The following is a 25,263-nucleotide window of genomic DNA, read 5'->3' on the forward strand; positions in this document are numbered from 1 at the left end:
CTATACGTCTAAGTAAATAATTTTCCCATCCGTTTTCTCAGACAGAAATGCACAAAACATGAGCTGTTGTGGCTACTTGAGAACTGGAGTTGAGATACACTGGTGAAGAGTGAACAATTAAAATAAAATAAAAAAAGGGGGGCAATAGCTCTATCTAAGTCGTACCTGAGACACAAGTGTCTGCATGATGGGACTGGCCAGTTGTGAGTTGCGCCGTAGGACATCGTAAAAACCCTAAAAATAAGTGAGAAATAGTGACAATCTCTCCCTGTAACATGATCTTAAATAATAACCAGCTTTTTTTAACTGGAGAGTATCTGTTACCTCATAAAGTATACGTCGAATATCTTCCTGCTGGTTCAAGCATCTTCTCAGGCATCCTAGTATTTCCAGACAAAAGGCCTCATTTGCAGCAGCATTATAACGGGTATGGACATCCACCAGCACCTGTAAGTAATAGACTAGCATGTGATATAGAAAAGGAAGGAAGAGATGGCAATATGTACATAAAGTAACAATTACCTGGCTTGCACCAATAGCTTGACTACACTGAGAGGAGGACAAGCTCCCCAGCACCTTAAAATTCTTCAACAGGAGCAAGAAACCAGCGACAGCAGACTTCCGGGCATCTATTTGACTACACAAAATACAAGAACATGATTGATACAATTGTCTTAAGCTATTACAAAGGTAAAATTCCACCTCAAAATAAAATTCATGGAATTGGCATATGAAGAAGACGTAGACAGTACACACATTAGAGATCAGCAACACATTCCCCAATTGACAGCAAGGTAATTTGAAAATCATTGCTCATTTGTTTCCTGCTAATCCATGGCTGTAATAATGCATTTCATCCAATTCTCCACAGTACTTAGGGTTAACGGTTGTACAGTCAGGACTTTTTGGAGCAATAATGATCAGCTGTTTTGCCAAGGATTATTATAAGCAGTAATCACAGCTGAGTAATAGAAGTACTTTACAAAAGTTTTGATTATTGATGACTATATCACGTTTCAGACCACCAGTTAAGTTAAAATAATAAGCAAACCGCAAAATTATTATTTACAAATCATCTCTTATCATTTTATTTAATGAGTGAAGTTCTCTTTTAAAAGGTTAATACATTATATTTTAGATTAGTTCTTTAAATTTTGGTCATAAATATTTGCCCCATAGTTTACATACAAAAGGCCAATTATGAATACATCTGAAAAGGCTTAAAGAAGAAAAAAAATATCAAACCTTACCTTGAAAACATTGCCTTTCTTAGTACAAGGATGACAGAATCCCGCACAGATATATTAATTTTAAAGAGTGGCTGTAAAGACAGGACAGTACCTTAGTCAGTGAAGTGTACACTGAATGTTACACACAAATATTTTACCTTTTAAACTTGATTGAAAAAAGACATCACACAATTAAGCAGATACATTTTTTTTTTACCATAATAACTTCCCTGCCACTCCTTTTAAACTGCTCGTCTTTGTTGTGTAATGAAAAGAACTATGTATATATTAAGATTACTATATAAGTATTCTATCTATATATGCTAGTACCATTTTAAAATCCATTATTGGCTCTCAGAAGTGCCCATTTTGATATTAAATGTATTATAGTTTCCACCATACAAATTGTTTGTATGTTTTAGTTAGTCGGGATGTTTGTAACTGTATTCAGTAAAGTGTATCTCAAAGTCTGCTCATGTGGCGTGCAGTTTCTACGTCTTCATGAAAATAGGATTTTTGTACTTATAATCCGTTTCTTTTAGTCCATTGGTAGACACCAGGGGCATTGGGATATAGAGTAGAGAAAGGGCGAACGGGCATTTTAAAACGCTCTGTTAACTAGCTCCTCCCTGTCTATACCCCACTACCTATTATCTCAGTTTATGTTTAACCAAGCCCCACAGAAGAAGAGACAATAGAGAAAAAACAGGAAAAGAGAAAACAACGTTCTCTTCAACAACAAGACAACACGTCATTCAACAGGAGAAACCAGAGCGCCAATGTCCCTCAATGGACTAAGAGTAACAGATTCTACGCAAGTAAAATATTACTATTTTCTCTATCCTCCTTTGGGGGACACTAGCGACACTGGGGACATCCCAAAGCTACATCACAGGTGGGGACACTCAGAAGAAACGGCACAAAGCAGCTTTCTTCCAAAACTTGCATCCCCGGATGCAAAGATATTAAACCTGCAAAATCAAGTGAACATGTGCACAGAAGACCACGTGGTCGCCCCGACACAGCTGCTCAGTCGAGGCACCATGCTGTACCGCCCAGGAAGCACTTACTGACCTCGTGGAGTGATCCCGAAGATTTTCTGGAACTGGCTGCCCAGCCCCACCAAAAGCCTGACGGATTACAGCCATAATCCAGCGACCAATAGTCACCTTAGAAGCTGGTCAGCCTCTCCTGTGTGCATCATAAAGGACCAGTAGATCCTCAGTCTTGCACATATACTGCCCTATCCTCATGAAAAACAAGAAGAAAATCAAGAATAGGAGACTTGCTAGATAAGGCTGCAAGCTCTGAAACTCTTCTTGCCATAAAGATGGCGAAGATGGCCAAAAGGAAGACAAGTCTTCCAGGTTATAAATCTGAGATCAACCGAAGCCAAGGGTTCAAAAGGCGGATGCTGCAAAGCATTCAACACCAATTTAAATTCCAAGGTGTCACCAGAGGACCATATGGATGTTTGCACATCAGGCATAAAGCAAGTCTTCATTGAATGACAAAAAGTGTCCACACCTGACCTTTAAGAGAAGTAAGGAGTAAACCAGCGACCAGCCCGTCCTGCAAGAACATAAGCAAACTGGACAGCCGAAAAGAAGAGGTAGGAAACCCCCTTCTTTTCACAACATGCAATATATGTTCTCCAAACCCGATAATATATTTTGGCTAAACCCAGTTTCCGAGCCTAAAGCATGGTTTGTACCACGCACTCAGACAAACCCTTAACTTGAAGGATCATGGCTTCAACAGCCATGCCGTTAAAGCCAGACGTGACAAACCGAGATGACCGAACAGTCGTTGAGTTAAGAGGTCTGAGCGTAGTGGCAAGCGCCATGACCAGCCCCCCTGCCATGGAGATAATGTCGGTGAACCAGGCCCACCGAGACCAATCCAGCGCCACTAGAAGGACTGGAACACCCTCTCTCTATCTTCTTCAACACTCTCAGAAGCATAATCATCATTTATTTATATAGCGCCACTAATTCCGCAGCGCTGTACAGAAAACTCATTCACATCAGTCCCTGCCACATTGGAGCTTATAGTCTAAATTCCCTAATATAGACACACACACACACACACACACACACACACACAGACAGAGACAGGCAGAGAGGGAGACACTAGGGTCAATTTTGATAGCAGCCAATTAACCTACCAGTATGTTCCCAAACTTGGAATAAAGATGGTCACGACTGCCTGAACGTGGACTTCTGCCCACCAAACAATCCTGTATCCATGTGGATATATCGCATTGCCAATGGAATCTTAGTGCCGCCCTGGTGAATGAAGCATGCCACATTGTCGGAATGAACCTTCAACTCACCTTCCCTGCAGCAAATGATGCACGTTGATCAGAGCATGGAGCACCACCAGCAGTTCCAACACATCGATCGGAAGTTTGGATTCCATCAGAGTCCAGAGACTTTAAAACAGACGGCAACCCAACCCCAAAGGCTAGCATCTGCTGTGATCAAGGTGCAATCCCAGATCAAGAACGAACAATCCCTGCAGAGATTTTGTTTCTTCAGCCACCACAGGAGCATCTGATGCACACAGGGAGGAAGACAGAATACCTGGCCAGACAGATTCAGATGGTATCTGTTCCATTTCAACAGAAGTTCCAACTGGAACTCCCGTGCACGAAGCTGAGCAAACTGGGCTGTCTCAAAAGTTGATACCATCTTGCCCAGAATTCTCATGCTGAAATGCAGAAGTCTGTTTAGCAGCAACAGATATATCTTACCATCTTCTGCAAGGCCAAAATCTTGTCCAGAGGTAAGAACACCCGCTGTTGTTGGGTGTCGAATAACAGTCTCAAAAAGATTATCCGTTGGGTTGGGGTCAACTTGGACTTTTTGAAGTTACGAATCCAACCGTAGAATTGCATAGTCTAGGTTACCACCTGGATATGAGACAGGAGTACCGCCAGAGACTCTGCCTTCAGATCGTCCAGGTAAGAAATTATCGTAATCCCCTTGGACCGCAACAGCGCAGCCATGACCGCCATGATCTTAGTGAAGACCCACGGAGCTGTAGCCAGACCAAAAGGGAGACCCTGAAATTGGTAGTGCTCTGACTGAACCATAAACTTGAGGAGGGACTGATGACCCTCCCAGATAGGAACATGCAGATAGGCATCTTTGATGTCTACAGCCACCATAAACTCCCCCTGTCCCATGCTGTGAATCACCGAATGCAAAGACTCCATCTTGAATCTGGGCACCCTGAATTGGGTGTTTAAAGATTTCAGACTCAGAATCGGTCTGAAAGACCGGGTTTTGGAATAGAATCCCAAACCTTTTTGGGACTCCAGAACCGAAATAACTACTCTGGAAGAAAGCAGGGTGCGGATGGCCTCTCGCAGAGCCAGTCGCTTTCGTGGACATGCAGAAAGCGCTGTGGTAAATAACCGCCTTGATGGATGACCGAAAAGATAGATCATGTACCCCTGGTCCATAACCCCCTGTACCCAGGCACCTGTGGTAGACTAGAACCACTGATCTCTGAATAAAAGAAGGGCTCCCACCACAGCTGACCGTAGAGGAGCAGAATGCCCGTCACAACGACTGTTTGTCAGCTGACTTTGTAGTTGGACGCCAAGCCGACCCGGCCTCATGTCCACGCTGCAGACCACTGCTGGGGACGGCCGTCTGACCCGCAGAGGACTGACCCCTATCCCTCACGGAAGAACAAAAGGAACGAAACATAGACATCTTTGGCTTGGGAGCATTGATAGGGAGAAAAGTACTTTTAGCACCTGTTACTTGACTGCTAATAGTATCAAGCTGAGGACCAAACCAAACACCCCCAGAAAAGGGAATCGTTTCAGTAACTTTTTTAAACTCGACATCAGTCTCCCAGGACTTGAGCCAGATAGTCTGACGCGCAGACACCGCAGAGGCGAATATCCATGCCTCTATCAGTCCCGCGTCAAGGACTGCTCTTTCATTTGTTCCACCAAGGGAAGCAATTCAGAAGATTGGCTCCCGGCCACCAAACCCTCCGACAGCTGTTCAGACCAGCATTCTATAGCTTTGTAAACTCACGCTGACGCCAAAGAGGGCCGCAAGAAGGCCCCTTGCCGCCACAAAAATGGACTTAAGGATGCCCTCAACCTTACGGTCTATGCCATCCTTAAGAGTGGCTGCGTCGGGTAGAGGGATGGTAGTAACTTTGACCAGCCGTGTAACTGGAGAGTCCGATTTTGCAAGAACCTCAGGGGGAAAAGGATAACATGACTGTAGCCGAAAGGACACCTGGAACTTATGAACCGGTGAAGACCAAGGATCACCCAGCAAATCTTCCAATCGGGAAGACGCGGGAAAAGACAGAGACCTTTTATTTCCACCGCGTAAAAAGGAGGGCTCCGCAGTCTCAGGGACTGCTGCCTCAAGAATCTCCAGTACCTGGTGCACCGCCCGTCGGTTTCAAATCCTCCACACTCTGATGGTCAGGATGAAGTTCCTCCACAACAGAAGTGTCACCGTCAGAATCAACAGCCAATTCGCCCTCCTCCACCCAAGCCGGTTCTTAAGGATCCACCGCCACAGGTCCAACCAGATCCTGGCAAAGCGAACCCAGAACAGACTCCACCACACTTGCAACAGAGACAGAGGGAGTAGGAGAAGAACCGCACACAGACTGAGCCCGTTCCAACTGGGCAAGTTTAGCCACAGTATTGGTCACTAACTAAACCCAGGCGAGCTTCACTGAGTCGGACCCAGAACTCACTGGCGTGCAAGGCATGCAATCTCCAGGCTTGCAGACTGCGCACAAGCCGCCCACGTCGGTCTATCTGGATGGCAACTTAGCATTACAGGCAGCACAGGTGAACTTCAACAAGCCATTTACTGGCTACCCCTTCCGCTTCAGAATCCTCTTAAACTCCTCATCCTCACCTTTAAAGCCCTCTCTAATTCCACTGCTCCATATCTCTTCACCCTCATCTCCATTCATACTCCTTCTCACCCACTGCGGTCATCCAACGACCACCGCCTCACCTCCCATCTGATCACCACCTCTCATTCCCTCATTTAAGACTTCTCCCGTGCTACCCCCCTTCTCTGGAACAATCTCCCCTGTTCTATCAGGCTTTCACAATGCCTATCAGACTTCAAACACTCCCTTACAACTAACCTGTTCAGGTTAGCCTACCCTTCCTCTGCCCAACACTGTCCTCCTCAATCCCTCTTCTCTCTCACTCTAACTAACCTTTCTATACCTCACCCTTCTTTCTTACTCCCTGCGCCTCTCCCTTCAGTGTGTTCGTCCCTCAGCCTCTCTTGCCACTCTTTGTTTCCTATCAGTCTCTCCCTCACCTTTAGACTGTAAGCTACCTTGAGCAGGGCCCTCTTTCCTCGTGTCCTCCTCCTCTCGTTTTCCTTTGCCCTTAGCCTTCTGCCTCTTCTCTCCATTTTGTCACTTGACTCCTACCCCCATCTTTCCTCTTCTCCTGTGCCTACTCTTTTCCATCTCTGCCCTGATCCTGTAAGTGTTGCCCACTCTACTGGGCACAGGCGCATAACTCTACTCACTCCTCACCTCTCCCTTTGTAAATTGTTACTTATTTATACATATTGCTCCTTGTCTATAGTTATTACACTTTGCCTACTATACTTTGTTTTGTACTTCCTTGTATGCCATGTATTGTCACCCTGTACTCTTATGCCAAGCTCTATGTGCGGCGCTGCAGACCCTTTGTGGCGCCTTACAAATAAAAGATAATAATAGTAATAGACATTACCCCTGCCTTACCCCGCTAGGATTTCCCCCTATCTGACATGTTAACAGAAGGGACAAAACACACAGAATAAATACAGTCAAATTAAACACAGTGAAAAAACACAGTGAATAAGACAGCAGCACATAATCAAAGTACAGAAAGTGAGCCTGCAATACAACCAAGTTGCCCCACCAGTCTAAGGGACAAAACCCTGAGAAAAAACCACCCCCGAATCCGTTACCTTACAGGACGAGGGAAAGAAAAACTGAGAAGCTGGAGCTGCAAAATGGCTGCCTATTCTGGTGTCTGCACACAAGTAGTGAGAGACCACCAAGGATGAAGTGCATATGAGTGAAGAAACGCCTCCTCCCAGGGCCCAGCACTCGATTGGCAGGCGTCCAGCAGGACAGCCCCCTCCACCAATCCAATACCTAGCAGGGGCTCACACGTCTCACAGCGACCCCTGCCTGACCCAGCCCCCAAAGCATAGTTTCCTTTTAAAAATGTAAACAAATGGCTGTGCTTAGTAAGAGGCAGCTACCTAGGGGGCACACTGCAGTTTCTACCCAGAGCCTCTCCCAGCACTGTGCTAGGAGAGGATTACAATTACATGCTGCCATCCTTTCTGAACTCAATGGGGTAGCGGCTGCTTTACTGCAGCTACTGCTATGGAGGACGGGCACAGCCTGTTGCAACTGTGTCCACCTTCTAGGAGGATGAAAGTAACGTTGGGAGAGAGGGGCCAGCAGCAGGGGGAGAGCACCACAGCAACTCTGATCCCCCTCTCCAAGCAGCTCACAGCCATCCGTGCTGTGCGCTACCATTGCACAAGCACCGATGATTGACAGCCGCAAACAGAATATGGCTGCAGCACAACCCAAACACAGCCCGTTTCGCCAGCCACTTAAACTAAACTGAGATAACAGGAAGTGGGGTACAGAGAGGGAGGAGCTGGGGCTAGTTAACAGAGTTAAAATGCTAGTTCACCCTGTCCCTACCCCATACCCCAATGTCCCTGGTGTCCCCCACAGGAGGATAGAGAAAAGAGCCAGCCCACTGCAGTTCATGTATACACGCACACACAGAGCCAGCCCACTGCAGTCCATGTGTGCACACATGCACAGAACATGGTGCCCTCATGTAGCACAGAAATATAAACTCTCAACACTGTGTTCAGCCCCATCTTTATAATATGAGGTGCTTGCTATCATGGACAGACTCTCCCTTGTATAGGAGGAAAACAAAAACAAAAAACACACAAGACAGAAGCAAAGTGATAAAAGAGAAATGATAAAAGAAGGGAGATAACTTCTATTTACTGAGGGAAAGCCCATGTCCCTGCCACAAGGTCCTTAGGGGAAATATTAAGTATTTAACCAAAGCAACAACAGTTGATTCTGGAAGAAAAGTAAATGAGAAATAGATGCTTTGGATCAACACAGGCCACCCCGACAAACATTCAGTAGGGGAAATAGGCAGACTAGGTGGGCTAGCCGATCAATATCAGCCATTTCTATAGAATGTTGGTTATACCTATACCCATTACCATCAATTTTATAACAATGCATGAAACAGTCAGGGGAGATTAGTTTTCAATTACCTGTAGAGCTTTAAGTAGGCCCTGCACGGTGGAGAATGGCAAGTGGAACAAATGGTCAAATGCTGCAGTCAGTTTAGAGGCTGAATTCTGGAGAATGAGTGGTGTAGAGAAAACAATATCCGAGAGAAGATCTGAAAGATAATTTATTTTTATTTATTTTTTATTCACATCAGGTACATCTTGTATTATGTGGGATAATGTATGCCCTACTGTACATTTTTCTGGATATTATAGTCACCATGGAGTTCCATGAACACATAAAATGGGATTTTTATACTTACGTAAAATCCGTTTCTCTTAATCCGTTGGGGGACACCGGGACCTTGGTGGGGGGGTATAGGGTAGAGCAGGCAAATGCTGGCACTTTAACTTTTAGTTAACTAAAACTCTGGCTCCACCCCATCTATACCCCACCTCCCGCTAGAGGCCAGTCTATGTTTAACCAAGCCCGCAGAAAGAGAGAACCAAAGAAAAGAGAATAAACTTAACACATAACATTCTCTTAACAATCAAACAACATGTCAAACAGAAGGAAAAACCAGAGCGTTAAGGGTGGGCGCCCGGTGTCCCCCAACGGATTAAGAGAAATGGATTTTACGTAAGTATAAAAATCAAATTTTCTCTCACATCCCTTGGGGGACACCGGGACCTTGGGGACATCCCAAAGCTGTATCACGGGAGGGAACGCTCAGAAGAAACGGCCCGAAGCACCTTTCTCCCGAAACTTGCATCCCTAGAGGCAAACACATTAAATCTGTAAAAATTTGTGAAAGTGTGTACAGAAGACCACGTGGCCGCTTTACACAACTGTTCACTGGAGGCACCATGGCGTGCCGTCCAGGAAGCACTTACAGACCTTGTAGAATGCGCCCGCAGATTAGCAGGGACAGGCTCCCCAGCCCCGTTGTAAGCCTGGCGGATAACAGCCGCAATCCACCTAGCAATGGTCACCTTAGAAGCTGGCCAGCCTCTTTTGTGAGCATCGTAAAGAATAAAAAGATCCTCAGTTTTACAAAACTTCTGCGATCTTTTAACATAAATTCTCAAGGCACGAACCACATCAAGATAACGAATAGAGTCATCTTGATCAGAAGACGAGGAATCAGTTAGAGCCGGGATGACAATATCCTGATTCAGATGAAACTTAGAAATAACCTTTGGAAGGAAGGATGGCTTACTTCGAAGAACTGCCCTATTCTCATGAAAAACGAGCAGAGGAGACTTACAAGACAAAGCCACAAGCTCTGAAACTCTGCGTGCCGTTGAAATGGCTAAAAGAAAAACCGTCTTCAAAGTAAGAAATTTGAAATCTACTGAATTCAAAGGCTCAAATGGAGGATGCTGTAAAGCCCTCAACACCAAATTCAAATCCCATGGTGAAACCGGAGGAATATAAGGAGGCTGAACATGAACACCCTGAATGAAAGTCTGCACATCAGGTATGACAGCAAGTTTTCTCTGACAGAAAATTGAAAGAGCTGACACCTGACCCTTAAGAGAACTAAGACGCAAACCTACATCCAAGCCGTCCTGCAGGAACCTCAGTAACCTGGCCAGACGAAAAGAAGATGTAGGATACCCCTTCTTTTCGCACCAACCAATATATGTCCTCCAAACCCGATGATATATTTTGGCTGAAGCCAGCTTTCGAGCACGAAGCATGGTCTGAACCACCCGTCTCGAAAAACCCTTAGCTCTTAAGATCCTGGCTTCAACAGCCACGCCGTTAAAGTCAGACGATGCAAACCCTGATGACAAAAGGGACCCTGAGTTAGAAAATCTGGGCGAATTGGCAACCGCCACGACCGACCTCCTGCCATGAAGAGCACGTCGGTGTACCAAGCTCTGCGCGGCCAATCCGGCGCTACCAGAAGCACTGGAACACCCTCTCTCTTCACCTTTTGCAGTACTCGAGGAAGCATGGCTATCGGAGGAAAAAGGTACACTAAGCGGTACTTCCAAGGAACCGACATAGCGTCTACCGCGACTGACCCGGGATCTCTTGCACGGGAACAGTAGTGGAGAACTTTGTGATTCAACCGACATGCCATCATGTCGACATCCGGTTGACCCCATTTCATCACCAACTGTTGAAACACCTCCGGATGGAGAGACCATTCCCCCTGGGTGTAGAGTCTACCGACTTAGAAAGTCTGCCTCCCAATTTTCTATTCCGGGAATGAACACGGCCATGATGGCCGAAACATGAGCTTCTGCCCACAAAAATATCCTGTGAGTCTCCCTCATGGCCAGAGGACTCCTGGTACCTCCCTGATGATTTAGATATGCCACTGTTGTGACAATGTCTGATTGGATCTTTACTGGCTTTCCCTGCAGCAAATGTTGCGCACCTTTTAGAGCGTGAAACACTGCGCGCAGTTCAAAGACATTTATTGGAAGCTTGGACTCTTCTGAGTCCAATGCCCCTGAAACTGAGCCTGAAGACATACAGCCCCCCAACCCCGAAGGCTGGCGTCTGTTGTAATTAGAATCCAATCCCAAATGGAGAACAAGCGACCCCTGGAGAGATTCTGCCTGTGTAACCACCAGATCAGCGACTGGCCCGTCTGTGGAGATAGGCGAAACACCTGACTCACCAGATTTCGATGAGATTTGTTCTATTGCGACAGAAGTTCCAACTGAAACTGCCGTGCATGAAACTGAGCAAACTGGATCGCCTCGAATGACGATACCATCTTGCCCAGAAGCCTCATCGCAAAATGAATGGAGGGTCTCCTTGCCATCAACAGGGATTTCACCATCCCCTGTAAGGCTAAAACCTTGTCCTGAGGAAAAAATACCCGTCTCTGACGGGTATCGAATAGAAGACCCAGAAATACCATCTGCTGTGATGGGATCAATTTGGATTTCTTGAAGTTGATAATCCAACCGTGCAACTCCAGGGTTTGGATTGCTATCTGAATGTGTAACAGAAGCTTCTGCGAAGAGTCTGCCTTTAGAAGCAGATCGTCCAGGTAGGGGATGATTGTAATCCCCTTGGCTCTTAGCAAAGCAGCCATCACCGCCATGATCTTGGTAAAGATTCGTGGAGCCGTTGCGAGACCGAATGGAAGAGCCTGAAACTGGAAGTGCTCTGACTGAACCGCAAACCTCAGCAGGGACTGATGACCCCTCCAAATGGGCACATGGAGATATGCATCCTTGATGTCTAGGGCCACCATAAATTCTCCCTGTTCCATGCCGAGAATTACCGAGCGTAAAGATTCCATCTTGAAGCTGGGCACTCTTATCTGAGTGTTCAAAGCCTTTAGATTGAGAATCGGTCTGAAGGAGCCGTCGGGTTTTGTCACAAGAAAAAGAATGGAATAAAACCCCAAACCTTTTTGAGAATGAGGAACTGGAATAACCACTCCGGCCGACAGAAGGGATTGAATCGCCTCTGTTAAAGCCAACCGTTTCCTTGGACACAATAGAAGCCCCGTGGTGAAAAACCGTCTGGGAGGGAGACCGAGCAGATCAATCCTGTAACCCTGACTCACCACTCCCCGAATCCAGACATCGGTGGTGGAACGACACCACCGATCCCTGAACCGCAGAAGATGGGCTCCCACCACTGACGACAATGGAGGAGCAAAATCCCCGTCATGCAGACTGTTTGTCTGCTGGCCTAGCAGCTGGACGACGTGCCGACCAGGCCTGACGTCCCCGCTGCAAAGCACCTCTAGGGTTGGATGTCTGACCTCTGGAGGATTGTCCTGAGGAATACTGTCCTCTAGACCTACCTGAGGAACGAAAGGCCCGAAATCTAGACATCCTCTGCTTGGAAACACTAACCGGGAGGAAAGTGCTCTTACTTCCTGATGCCTGACTGATAAAGGAATCCAGCTGAGGACCAAACAGAACACCTCCTGAAAAGGGAATGGACTCCAGAGCCTTTTTGGACTCTACGTCCGCCTCCCAGGACTTTAACCAGAGAGTCTGACGCGCTGCCACTGCCGAAGCAGAAATGCGCGCTGCCATCGTCCCTGCTTCCATGGCAGCTTCACCTAAATAATCCATAGCCCTCTGAATCTGTTCCACTAAAAGAATCAATTCAGAGGATGGCCTGCCAGCCAACAAACCCTCAGACAATTGTTCCGACCAGCGATCAACAGCTTTGTTAACCCAAGCTAATGCTAAAGCAGGCCTCAAAGAAGCACCCGCTGCCAAAAAAATGGACTTAAGAACGATCTCAACCGTCCGGTCTGCACCATCCTTAAGAGTGACCTGGTAAGGCAGAGGAATAGTAGTTACCTTTGCCAACCTCGCCACAGCTGCATCCACCTGAGGAAGCGTCTCCCATTTAGCGAGAACCTCAGGGGGAAATGGATAACATGACTGCAGTCGCTTAGTCACCTGAAACTTTCTGTCTGGAGAAGACCAAGATTTCAACAGCAACTGCTCCAATTCGGGAGAGGCCGGAAAAACCACCTCCTTCTTTTTGCGTCTTTCAAAAAGAGAGGATGCAGAAACTTCAGGCACTTGGTCCTCAGGAATCTCAAGTACCTGACGCACCGCCTGAATTAACTCTTCCAGACTCTGACGATCTGCTGGAACCTCCACCAACGAAGCAGCATCTATGTCAGAACCCAGCAGTAACTCAACCTCTTCCTGGGAACCACAATCAGAATCATGTTCCGGAAAAGAGGCGGCCACCCGCCTCAGTTTACTTGAGGAAGGCGGAGTGACCGACTACATCATCCTCTCCAAGGAGGAAGAGACCGCTACCAGACCCTGTACTGAGGATGCAAGACCCTGCACCCAGGCTGGTTCTCCAGACTGCACTGGAGCAGCAACAGGCAAAGCTTGAACTAAGGAAGCAGAATCAGAAGATTGAGCAGCCTGAGACTGTACCTTCTGAGCAAGCAGTTCCACTGTATTAAATAGAGACCGAGCCCAAGCAGGCTCCCCCGTGTTTGAACAGACAGCCACTGTTTCACCAGGAGTAGTCTCCGTGGGCCAACAGGACACACACAGAGCCTGTGTTCCTGACTGCCCAGACGGTAACTTAACATGACATACAGCACAGGTGAAACTTAACATAGTAGCACCAGCCCTGCCACGTGTAGATTTTTCCCTCTCAGACATGTTTAAAGATGGGACAAAACAGTACAGTAAAATGCACACCAATTAAACAGACTGATTTTAGGAAAAAAACAGCCAGCTCAGGGAACCAACTGCGATTTCTAATATCTCCCTCACAGCACTATGCTGAGAGAGAGTTTACTTACCTGCTGCCAACCCTCCGGACGCAGTATGTGCAGACAGCATGCTCTCTGTACCTGGAGGACAGACACCAGCCACCACCGACTGTGTCTGGCTCCAATGGAGGGATAGATAATTGGCAAAGGGGAGCAGGCAGCAAGGAGGACCTACACGGCACCTGGGCTCCCTCCCCCCCCCCCCCCGCAGCCAGCGCACAGCCGTCCGTGCTGTGCGCTCCACAGACCTCCCCCATCGCTGCCTCACACTCTCCTCGCCGGCCACAGCCGCGGGAGAGGAGAATGAATAAATATGCAGCCAGGAGTCTGACTGACAGCCGACTACGCGGCTCAGCGAGCCGCCGCTGTCATTAAAATAATAAAAAAAGGAAAACTGGCTGCACAGCATTTGCCTGCTCTACCCAAACCCCCCCCCCCCCCCCCCCAAGGTCCCGGTGTCCCCCAAGGGATGTGAGAGAAAAGGCCACAGTGACTTCTAATAGCCGTAATTCTTTACAGTAGGGCGTTCATTATTTCTTATAATATACACATTTTCCTAATAAACACTAAAGTGATGGCATCAGAACTCCATGACACCATTTATACAGATATTATTTCCAGGAGTTCACACATATATTATAACATCACTTGTATATTAAAAGTTTAAAATGATTAGAATTCATCTTCACTGATATTAGGAGAATACTCCTCAGAGACAAAATGCACTATTCACTCCTCCAAATATGTATCTATTGTAAATAATCAGCACATAACATTCCAATATGTGGTATAATGTAAAGAACAGTATAAAACTGTACAGGACAACACTTCTGCCTCACAGCAGGGGTGGGGGACGCGTTCTCGGTGCGTAATATTCCGAAACTGAGAAGTCCTCCAAATAAAAGACAAATCTTCTTAATTTAAAGCGGCAATGTTTGGTTAAGTGTTTCAACACTTAACCTGCGGGATTTGATATTGCCGCTTTAATCAAAAGGAAAAGATGTCACACTGATGTTAAAATCTCTTGACGGACACCTCAGTAATCGGAATCATTTGCGGTCAGCATCCTGCGCCAATCGGACATCTGCAACTTCGATATACAGGCAAGTCTGCTTTTCTTTACATCGTTTTTTTTCAGATTCGTCTTTTACTTGGAGGACTTCTCGGTGTCGTTCTGGTGGTAATCGTAAAAACGATACCGCACAGCACTGGAGTCATAAGTTCGATTCTCGGTCATGGCCTTATCTGTGAGGAGTTTGTATGTTTTCCCCGTGTTTGCGTGGGTTTCTTCCGGGTGCTCCAGTTTCCTCCCACACTCCAAACAAATACTGGTAGGTTAATTGCTGCTATTAAATTGACCCTAGTTTGTGTGTGTGTGTCTGTGTGTATGTTAGGGAATTTAGAGTGTAAGCTCCAATGGGGCAGGGACTGGTGTGAGTGTGTTCTCTGTAAAGCGCTGCAGAATTAGTGGCGCTATATAAATAGATGATGATGACATCATGGTATCGGAATTCAGAACATAAACGACAATGTAAGGTGTGTATATGTTTGGGCCCTTTTATCATGTACTATGTTCTGTCCAGAGGCAGTAGGTGAGCATGCAGCCATGATTCTTACAAATTCATAATAGAAGAGCAAGTATTGATCTATTAATTGATGCTTTCTTCCAATAATCTATGCTGGATGGCTAATAATAAAATAAAAATTCAAATTATGGACCTTTATTTATTTTTAATATTATATAACATATGAAACATTAATATAATTACAGAATACTAGTAAGGTTAAAATATATATAAACTCCTGGGAATAATACCTGTATAAAATATGAGATATGATCAGTACAATATATATTTGTGCACACATACTATAAGGAATAATATAATTTACTGAAGATTATAAGCAATAAACGTGGAGGTTCTGTGCAGTGTATATATGTAGGCTTGTCAGTAATGGAACCATCTCTACAGATTTCTTGCATTACCTATGAAATGAACTGTGGGAGAAGTGGCCTTTGTAATAACTCGATTCAAAACTTGCTCCAAAATCACACTTCTTATTGGCTCCTGGACCTAATAAGTAAACAAAAAATATGGAACACAACCACTAAAAGTTTTCCCATTGATGTTCAATTCAGATAATTTGGTTACAAAACAATTTTCTGTTTTGTTATTTTTAAGGAAAAAAAATGTGCGAAAACAATTAAAAATACTTCACCTTGAAGGTCTCTAATAGGATTTTTGATCCAAGCTGACTGGCTTGTTGACTTGGTAATTTTACAAGTCCTGCAGCTGCCTCTGACGTTTTTGCCCATGGAGCTACTTTAGGGCCATATGAATCCATGAAGAGCAGGCCGAGTTCAACTAGCCCCTGGGTGACGTGATCCCAACCAAATACACTGAGAAAGACACAGAACTTTATCAATAGTTTATTTTTTTATTAAACAATGTATAATGAAGTATCATCCATAGAACTGTGCCTCCTAGTGCAAATCTACAATACAGTCCAAGCATTATACTGTACGATATGTGATTGCCGTTTCCAAAGTAGAAGGGAGAGTTAAAAAACTATCACCATATTCAGTTATGTGCGGAGTGCCTTCACGCCCGTAGCGGAGGCACTCCGCGTTACCCCCGCGCCCGTAGCGGAGGCACTCCGCGCTACCCCCGTGCCCGTAGCGGAGGTGCTCCGCGTTACCCCCACGCCCGTAGTGGAGGCGCTCCGCGTTACCCCCACGCCCGTAGTGGAGGCGCTCCGCGTTACCCCCACGCCCGTAGCGGAGGCGCTCCGCGTTACCCCCACGCCCGTAGCGGAGGCGCTTCGCGTTACCCCCATTAGGTTGCAAAGGGAAATCCGCAATGTTGCCGTAACGTATTAACGTAAAAAAAGCCACGATGTTCATCACTAATTGAATATGCCCCAATAGATTCATAAGAAGAGAATATACCACTAATTTTAGTCACAAAATATACTGAAAGATGAGTGCACTATACATGGTCATTGACATATAAACATAAATAATATTACTAAGAATAAACATACATTTTAAGGAACTGAATAACATAATTTTGAAAGCATTGCTTGTAAATACATCTAAATGTACATAACATAATTTGATCACATTTTAGAAATAAATGAATGGATGACTTGGGTAAACATGATTCCTAAAACATGGATAATAATCAAGCTGTATGTTATTGCATTGTGAAGGACTACTTTCTGTAGCAGGGATGTCTACAGCTAGGAGTCATCTTCAAACTTCTATTCTATGCATCAATGTTCTCCAACTACAGCCCTCAAGTACCAAAAATAAGCAATGTTATGAGGATATCTAGAATCGTTCCCACAGAATGAAATCATCAGTATATCCCCTGTTTGGGGTTCTTGTGGCTGGAGTTTGGGAACATTGCTATAGATTGTTCCTTCATCACTGGGAGGCAGGAAAGACTCCATAGTTGTCTGTATGGACATAAGACTGTTTCAAGAAATGGTTTATTGTACTTTTTGCAGGTGACTTTACGTACATAGAGTATCGTAGCATCCATTGTTCACTTCTTACCTATTTTTCACAATTTCCAGGAGCATGGAAGATACACACGTTGGCTGTGGGACTAAATCACTGAGAAATTTTGATCCTTGCTGACACTGGAAATCTTTAAAGCCTTTCACTATAGTACTTTTTAAGAAATCAAATACCTGTGCAATGAAAGACACAAGAATAAAGCACAAATATAGGCAGACAAATATAGCCACCAAAAACTAGGGGTGACATATAACTCTGGTGCTCAGCCACTGGAAAAATTGGACAATGCAAGGTATGTAGTTAGCTTCCAAATACAAATTAGCCAGTTTGAGATCAGAGATAAGATCAGAGGGATGTTGGCGCTACCATACAAGCGTGAAGGAGGTTAGGAATGCTCAGGGCCAAGAAAGAAAACTTCATTTTTAAGAAACAAGCGACACGGTTATACTGTATTTCATTAGTACTGGAGATATATAGGCATAAAAGATTATGATTTGACAAAGCTTTTACCTGTTTTTCAAACCTATGTATCCTTGACACGGACAATAAGAGAGCAACACTGAAAGGACATAAAAATCTGCTTGAGTCCCCCTGCTGGCCAGCCTGTAATAAAATATGAATCGATGTAAAATAGATGTTATTACTATTTAAAAAGAAGCACTTTATTTCATAACAGAGACCAAGGGCTAGATTTACTAAACTGCGGGTTTGAAAAAGTGGAGATGTTGCCTATAGCAACCAATCAGATTCTAGCTTTCATTTATTTAGTGCAGTCTACAAAATGACAGCTAGGATCTGATTGGTTGCTATAGGCAACATCTCCACTTTTTCAAACCCGCAGTTTAGTAAATATACCCCCCTAGTGTAATAATGGCCAAAGATAATTAATGCTCATTTTCTATGTCTTTTTCGCTGTGTGTCTTACTTATTTCCCACTCTATTAGGTAATATGTGTTGTCACATATCAAAGATTACACAAACATAAATATATGTACAGCAACCTGTTCTTCTAATGTAACATAAAACAATTTTTTTTCTGCTAAATCGACAGTGCTAGGTTTGCTTTTTTTTGGGAGCTGTTGGGAAGACGGTTTTTATATATCTTCTATAGACCATTTGTACTGTGCTTAAAAGCATTGGATACTGTGTGCATCCTTTTCAGGAACTAGATAGGTAGGTAGTTAGCTTAGATAGATGAAATAAATAGATTAAATAGATATTTTAAATATATGTGCACTTCACTTGTTTCCAAATTATTAACACAAATATATGAGCTCAATATTTATTAAGTGCATTAATGTATATAATATCTAAGTATAGTGATGTGTGTGTGTGTGTGTGTGTATCAATTATAACTTGTCAAAAAAAATATTTTCAACATACCTTCACAAGTTCTCGACCCAAATCCTGGTCAAACTTAATAGCAAAGACAATATGTAATATGATGGTACCCTCAACTTGGCGAAGTTGATCTTTAGGGATTGTTGAATTGACCAAGTCTAACGAGCTATAAATAAAAGCAGAAAAACTATCTCAACCCAGAATACATGGACATCAACCCAAAGTCCTAAATCGTACAGAAATTTGGGGAGATAGGTACAGGGGAGCAAAAGCAGCATGGAGGGCACAGTGTGATACAGGGGAGACAGATGAAGGGGAGCAAAAGCAGCATGGAGGGCACAGTGTGATACAGGGGAGACAGATGAAGGGGAGCAAAAGCAGCATGGAGGGCACAGTGTGAAACAGGGGAGACAGATCAAGGGGAGCAAAAGCAGCATGGAGGGTACAGTGTGAAACAGGGGAGACAGGTGAAGGGGAGCAAAAGCAGCATGGAGGGCACAGTGTGAAACAGGGGAGACAGATGAAGGGGAGCAAAAGCAGCATGAAGGTCACAGTGTGAAACAGGGGAGACAGATGAAGGGGAGCAAAAGCAGCATGGAGGGCACAGTGTGATACAGGGGAGACAAATGAAGGGGAGCAAAAGCAGCATGGAGGGCACAGTGTGAAACAGGGGAGACAGATGAAGGGGAGCAAAAGCAGCATGGAGGGCACAGTGTGAAACAGGGGAGACAGATGAAGGGGAGCAAAAGCAGCATGGAGGGCACAGTGTGATACAGGGGAGACAGGTGAAGGGGAGCAAAAGCAGCATGAAGGTCACAGTGTGAAACAGGGGAGACAGATGAAGGGGAGCAAAAGCAGCACTTATATTGGCTGGGTTTTTATTGTTTCCTAAAAATGGTCTGTAACCCTCAAACACTACATTTATCTTGGCTATGTTCTAATTCTCTGGTGGTTAATTGAATGCAACTTTTTCTATTCAACATGCAGGGAGTACAAAACAACTTCAGTCCCATCCTACTACACTGTCTGAAGAATGTAATTTCCTGCATTCCCTAGTTCTCTAGGACTGATCAGCGTGGTTCTGAGCAACCGCTACAGCAGTCAGGATAGCTGACAGTCCTCCTCCCAACCTCTCTGACAGACAATATAGTTTCATCATCTCACTCGGTAGTCATTAATGGCACCACGACAATATGGTTTATTGAAGCACAAAGACTGTACTTGAATAAATCCCATAATGTAAGTAATTTGCTGTGAGAACATTTCTTTTTATAACAATGCAACAAGCTGTAGGGGAGTTATTGCAGTGAGTGACAGACTGCAGGAACCAATGGGAAACTAAAGTAGTGAAAGTAGGCTCTGCAATAACAGTCTGATCACTCTGGTGCCAGCTGCTGAAGTGGAAAGATCTGGCCAGAATAAGCAACTGGGCACATGGGAACTCAGTGCAAGCTCATCTTTTCTAAGTAAGACAAGGACAAGGAACATGCTCATTATGTCACTAACTTCTAACCAACTAATTACAGATAACTTCTCTCAAAGTTTTCTTCGCATCCCAAAACAAAGTGGGACAAAAAAAAAAAACACCTACCTGCAACCAACAGCCTGGCAGTGCCTATATATGTTACATAACATATTCTTCCAGATACTACTTTTTGGGAGGTTTCAATATTCCTGTTAAAAGCCTTGATGGTGTGCCATTAGATGCTATGCCTATGTCAAATTATTTTGATGCATGGTTATAAAATACTTACTCTTCATTCTGTGCCTCTCTCATCAACTTCTGATCCAAATCATTAAAAACATTGATAATGCCTTCCAGGATGGTCTTTTTGCTCCCCTGCATTGACAAACAATAAAGATAGCATTACATGAAGAACATACAAACTCAGTAATTGCCCTTCCAACAAAAGCTGAGTAAGTTAACTTAGCTACACCTCATCTGAAACCAACAGTGCTAAGCATTATGTTTTATTTTTACCTAAGGAAACCATCATGGAATTTACATTTTAACTTATCCGTTTAGAGGAAACAATTAAAAAAATACAACATAAAAATACACATAATGTATATATAAGTAATAAAGGGAGGACATAAACACTAAACAGTAAAAGAGGGGAAAGGACATGACACGAGGAAGACTGCCCTCTAGTGTCCATCTACGGGTGAGGTCTGCGCTAGTATAACCCCACAGCCCTGTGTTGCGTGAGACAGAAATGAATATATTATATTATAATATATATATACACACATACATATACACATATTTATATTTGTAATTCCTACACAGTGTGACCGTACCTTAGCAGAAAGGAGCAGCAGTTGGTAAACCAGTGGGGGCATTTCTTGTAGGTCTACCTTAGAAAGCAGTCTTAAAACTTTTTCCACTACAAACTGTAGTTCTTCTGTACTTAGTAAAACATCCCTGAAAGGTAGAGATTTGAAGAAGCATGAAAGGAGATTAAGGGATGAGCTAAAACAGTTATACGCTATGTCCTTTCTCCAAGAAAAAGGTTTCCCTATTGAAGTTAAAAGGGAATGACACGGCTAAGAAGTATACACTTCTGAGTAGAGATGCTCAGGCTCGGTTTCCCAAGAACTGAATATACCCGAACTTATCAGATCCGAGTACAGAGCTGAGCCGGCTCAGTACCTTTGCGCTTTTTCGGATTTGAAAACGAGGCAAAACGTCATTGTGACGTTGTCGGATCTCGCGATTTTTGGATTCCTTTTTATGAGCCAACATAACGGTGGGTGGGAGGGACGGCGGACCCCCATTTTTCTTTTCTGCCACTTGCTGTGTACCAATGTGTACTAGATGTGCTAGGAACTGCTGTGTGTTTGTGCCATTGCACTTTCGCTTAGCATCCAGCCAGGTCGCTGCAGTATTTGTCCGAAAGTGTATGAAAATAATATTGTGATCTGTGAGGTGGTCAAAATTGACTGCAAATGACTTGAAGTTAGTGTTATTGAGGTTAATAATAATAATGTAGGAACAAAAAAAAAAAGAGCAAAATTATGTGATTTTAGCATATTTTAGGATTTTTTCTAAAAAAATACAAAACCAAAACACGAAGCTAATCCAGATCCAAAACCAAAACCAGTTCACGGGGGTCAGTGAGCATCTTTACTTCTGAGGGCCCATAGACCACGTGTTCCTTGCGTGATAAGCGTGTTGTTACCTAATACCTGACATAACTATATGCCGTGCTTGAAAACTATATGCTGTCCAAAGCTATTATATACCATGCTAACATAAAGTAGTTGTGAGAGCACAATGCACCGAAAAGTTCTCTGTATGTACGTGCAATGGTATGTGGATGGGCCTGCTGATCAATATACAATAAAAGGGAGGATGATGAACTGTATTGGTAATCTTACCGAAACATTGAAGTAAGGAAAATTACACACTGTGGATCCCATCTGAAAAAAAGTGACATGCAAATAAAAATTTAATGGTTTCATCCCTGTGTAAAATTAAACTTGAACTTGTAATAACATCTAATCAATAAAGCAATTTTACTCTGTACTTCTAATTTCATTTTCACACAAAATAAACTGTTCAGTATTTTCATTTTTGACTGTTTTTGTTCGCTTTAAATTACAGCAGCAGGACCCTAAAATACACTGCATAAAACACTGTGATTAGTGATAAAATCAAGAATTTCCATTGGGCGATTATTAAATACACTACTAAATGATTTAAATCGGCCATGGGAAGTCAACATCACATCCTAAAGGGGAAAAAGTTCTACTTTCCTCTGTGATTTGCTGCCTCTTAAGTTGAGGTTCTTTATCGTCACTGTCATTGCAGCAGCCATATCTTGTTCATGGTCCCCTAATCTGTTACTATTATAGTTTTTATGTATTTCATCCAAAAAGGGGAATATAAATAAACTGTTACATAAAAAGTCTGGTTAAATAAACAGATCTGAAAAAAAAATGTGCATACCTGCTAGAGCATAGGCTGTTTATAATCTGTTTCTTACATTCCTCTCCAGTTATTTCACCTGAAAAGATAGAAAAGCCATGTATGTCAAATTAAATGTTTTATGGTTTTAAGTAAAATCACCTTGATGTCTACAATGACACCATAATATCAGCATACATTAGTTTGTATACCTAGGGGTGTAGTGTAGGATTCAGGCATGCAGATGCTTTAAACTTCTTAAAAGTTGTCCGTAGTTCCTCCCCAACTATACTCAGATCCTCAGTTTATGTTTACCAAGCGGGTGGTAACACTCAGAAATAGTGCAAAGAATCTACCTCCAAAAACTAGCATCCCTGGATTCAAACACATTAAACTGTGGTAAAAGAGGACCAGGTTCCTGTCCCACACAGGTGCTGCATCCGAGGTTCTATGCTGTGCTCTCTGAAGACACACTCACTGACCTGGTAGTGTGAGCCCATAGACTCTCTGGAACATGCTGCCCTGCCCCACTATAAACCTGATGGATTACAGTCATAATCCATGTAGCTATTGTCACCTTAGTGACTGGCTAGTCCTCTTATGCATATTATTAAGGACCTCAGTCCTGTGCACATAAGTCTGTAAGGCTCTGACCACATCCAGAGTGTGAAGAGAGCCCACTTCCTCTGGAGATTTACCCTGGAAAATCAAGAAAATCAAGGGAGCCAATATGACCATGTCCTGTTTAAGGTGGAATCTGGAAACCACCATAGGCTGGAAGGAAGGTTTGGTCCAAAGAACCGTCCTATTCTCATGGAAAACTAGAAGAGGGCAAAGCAATCTGCTTTGAAACTCTTCTAACAATAGAAATTGCCAAAAGCAAGACACTTTTCCACGTCAGAAACTTTAAATCTACATGGTCCAGTGGTTCAAAAGGTGAATGCTGTAGAGCATTCAATATCAGGTTGATATCTCACGGGGCAACCACAGGGACATAAGAAGGATGTAACACGTAATACACCATGCAAAAACGTCTGAACATCCGCTAAAAGTCTTCTTTGAAAAAAAGATGGAGAGCCAACACCTGAACCTTGAGAGCTAATGAGCAGAGTGGCACCCAACCCCTCTTGTAAGAACTTAAGTAATCTTGGTAAATGAAAAGAAGATGTAGGAAATACTTACTACACCAGTGTTGGATAACCGGTGACACTCCAGGTGTTGTGAAACTACAAGTCCCAGCATGATTTGCCAATATATAGCAGCTTATTGCTGGAAGAGCATGCTGGGACTTGTAGTTTCACAACACCTGAAGTGTAACAGGTTAGCCAACACTGCACTACACTGTGATCATTTCTGCCTGAAACCGGCTTCCTGGCCCAAAACATGGTTTGCATCACACAATTAGAAAATTATTTGCTCGAAGGATCTTGGCTTCAGCAGCCCCACTCTTAAAAACAGTCGAGCTGAACCTTGGTAAAGCAATAACCCTTGACTGAGCAGCATGATTTTTTAATCAAAAATAGGTTTGAGTAAAGTCCAAAACCTTTTTTGATGGCCCAGGACAAGAAGAACCACCTTTAAAGAAATCATGGCGTGAATGTGTAATAACTGGAGCACAACCTATATCAGCACATCCACCCACTCATCAGAAGAAACATCCAACTCAAAAGGAGGAATCCTCAATATCAGATTCTACGAGGACTTCACCATTCTCTTAGGGAGGAACAGTCAGAACCTGACTCATTCCCAGGTTGGGGTGCCACCATACTCCTGCACTTACACAAGGTGGAAGGTGTGGCAGAATCCAATATTTTCTCTAATGAGGAAGAAACTATAACAAGGCCCTGAACTGTAGTTGCCAAAATTGACCCAAGCGGGTTCCTCTAGGACCGCCACACAGGACCTTGGCCTGGCACCTCAGACATCGAACCTGCCAAACCCCTTGTAGAGCCAGAGGAAATCTAGGAAGGATCTTCCTCCCAGGTACTGGCCAGCTAAGCAAGCTCAGCAATAGATTTGGTTAGAGATCTAGCCCAGGCAGGCTCTGCCATATTGGTACCAGAACCACCTGTCACACACAGCACCTGATGCTCAGACTGGCAGGCTGCGCACCAAGCACCCGCACCTGACTGTCCAGAAAGAAATTAGGAATTACATCCAGCGCGGGTAAACTTTGTCATAGAAGTTACCCCAGCCTAAGCCCCAGAGGTCTCTCCCTATCTGACATGAGACGCAGAGGGGGAAAACAAACCACAGGACAAAAGCAGCATACAATCAGACAAAGGAAGAGGGCCTGCAAAACAGCCCCAGAGCCCAGTCAATCTGAGGAACTAGCCACTCAGAAAACCAACCGACAGACCTACTACCACAGCAAGGTGGAGAGTGCTGGAGCACCAAAGATGGCTGCTATTCTGGGTGCTGCACACGATGAGTGAGAGGTTGCCAAGGAGGATGTGCTGAAAGACCTCCAACAACAATAGTCCCTTCCACCAACTCAGTGCCTAGTGGGGGCTTACATCTACGTAATCCCCACCTGACCCAGCACCATCAGGAAAAAGAGTGCCCCTTCTAACAAAGACATCTTTCAGACCTTCGGGTCCACCACATCTTTCTACCCTTCCCTCTCCCAGCACTGTGCTGGCAGAGGGTTATAGTCAATGCCTGCCTCTCCTCTGGGTGTCTTCTGGAGCCACTGCACAAGACCACCGATCACGGCCTACGACAG

At 44.2% G+C, this 25,263-nt stretch overlaps 1 protein-coding gene across 3 annotated transcripts in view; it reads right to left on the reverse strand.

Annotated features, from left to right (window-relative positions):
- FANCI (FA complementation group I) overlaps window positions 1-25,263 on the reverse strand; it is a 61,103-nt gene that overhangs the window by 29,677 nt on the left and 6,163 nt on the right. For all 3 annotated transcript variants that reach the window (XM_075207772.1, XM_075207773.1, XM_075207774.1), the window contains 14 exons: window positions 22,581-22,638; window positions 22,010-22,051; window positions 20,930-21,053; window positions 20,383-20,468; window positions 18,671-18,794; window positions 17,798-17,890; window positions 17,324-17,460; window positions 15,982-16,162; window positions 15,749-15,836; window positions 8,564-8,694; window positions 1,251-1,321; window positions 523-637; window positions 325-447; window positions 166-234 (listed from right to left, as the gene is read on the reverse strand). In XM_075207772.1, coding sequence (XP_075063873.1) covers window positions 166-234; window positions 325-447; window positions 523-637; window positions 1,251-1,321; window positions 8,564-8,694; window positions 15,749-15,836; window positions 15,982-16,162; window positions 17,324-17,460; window positions 17,798-17,890; window positions 18,671-18,794; window positions 20,383-20,468; window positions 20,930-21,053; window positions 22,010-22,051; window positions 22,581-22,638 — 1,442 coding nt within the window. The remainder of the gene's footprint in view (window positions 1-165; window positions 235-324; window positions 448-522; window positions 638-1,250; window positions 1,322-8,563; window positions 8,695-15,748; window positions 15,837-15,981; window positions 16,163-17,323; window positions 17,461-17,797; window positions 17,891-18,670; window positions 18,795-20,382; window positions 20,469-20,929; window positions 21,054-22,009; window positions 22,052-22,580; window positions 22,639-25,263) is intronic.

Source organism: Mixophyes fleayi, chromosome 4, assembly GCF_038048845.1.
Source record: "Mixophyes fleayi isolate aMixFle1 chromosome 4, aMixFle1.hap1, whole genome shotgun sequence".
In the NCBI taxonomy this organism is placed as follows: domain Eukaryota; kingdom Metazoa; phylum Chordata; class Amphibia; order Anura; family Limnodynastidae; genus Mixophyes; species Mixophyes fleayi.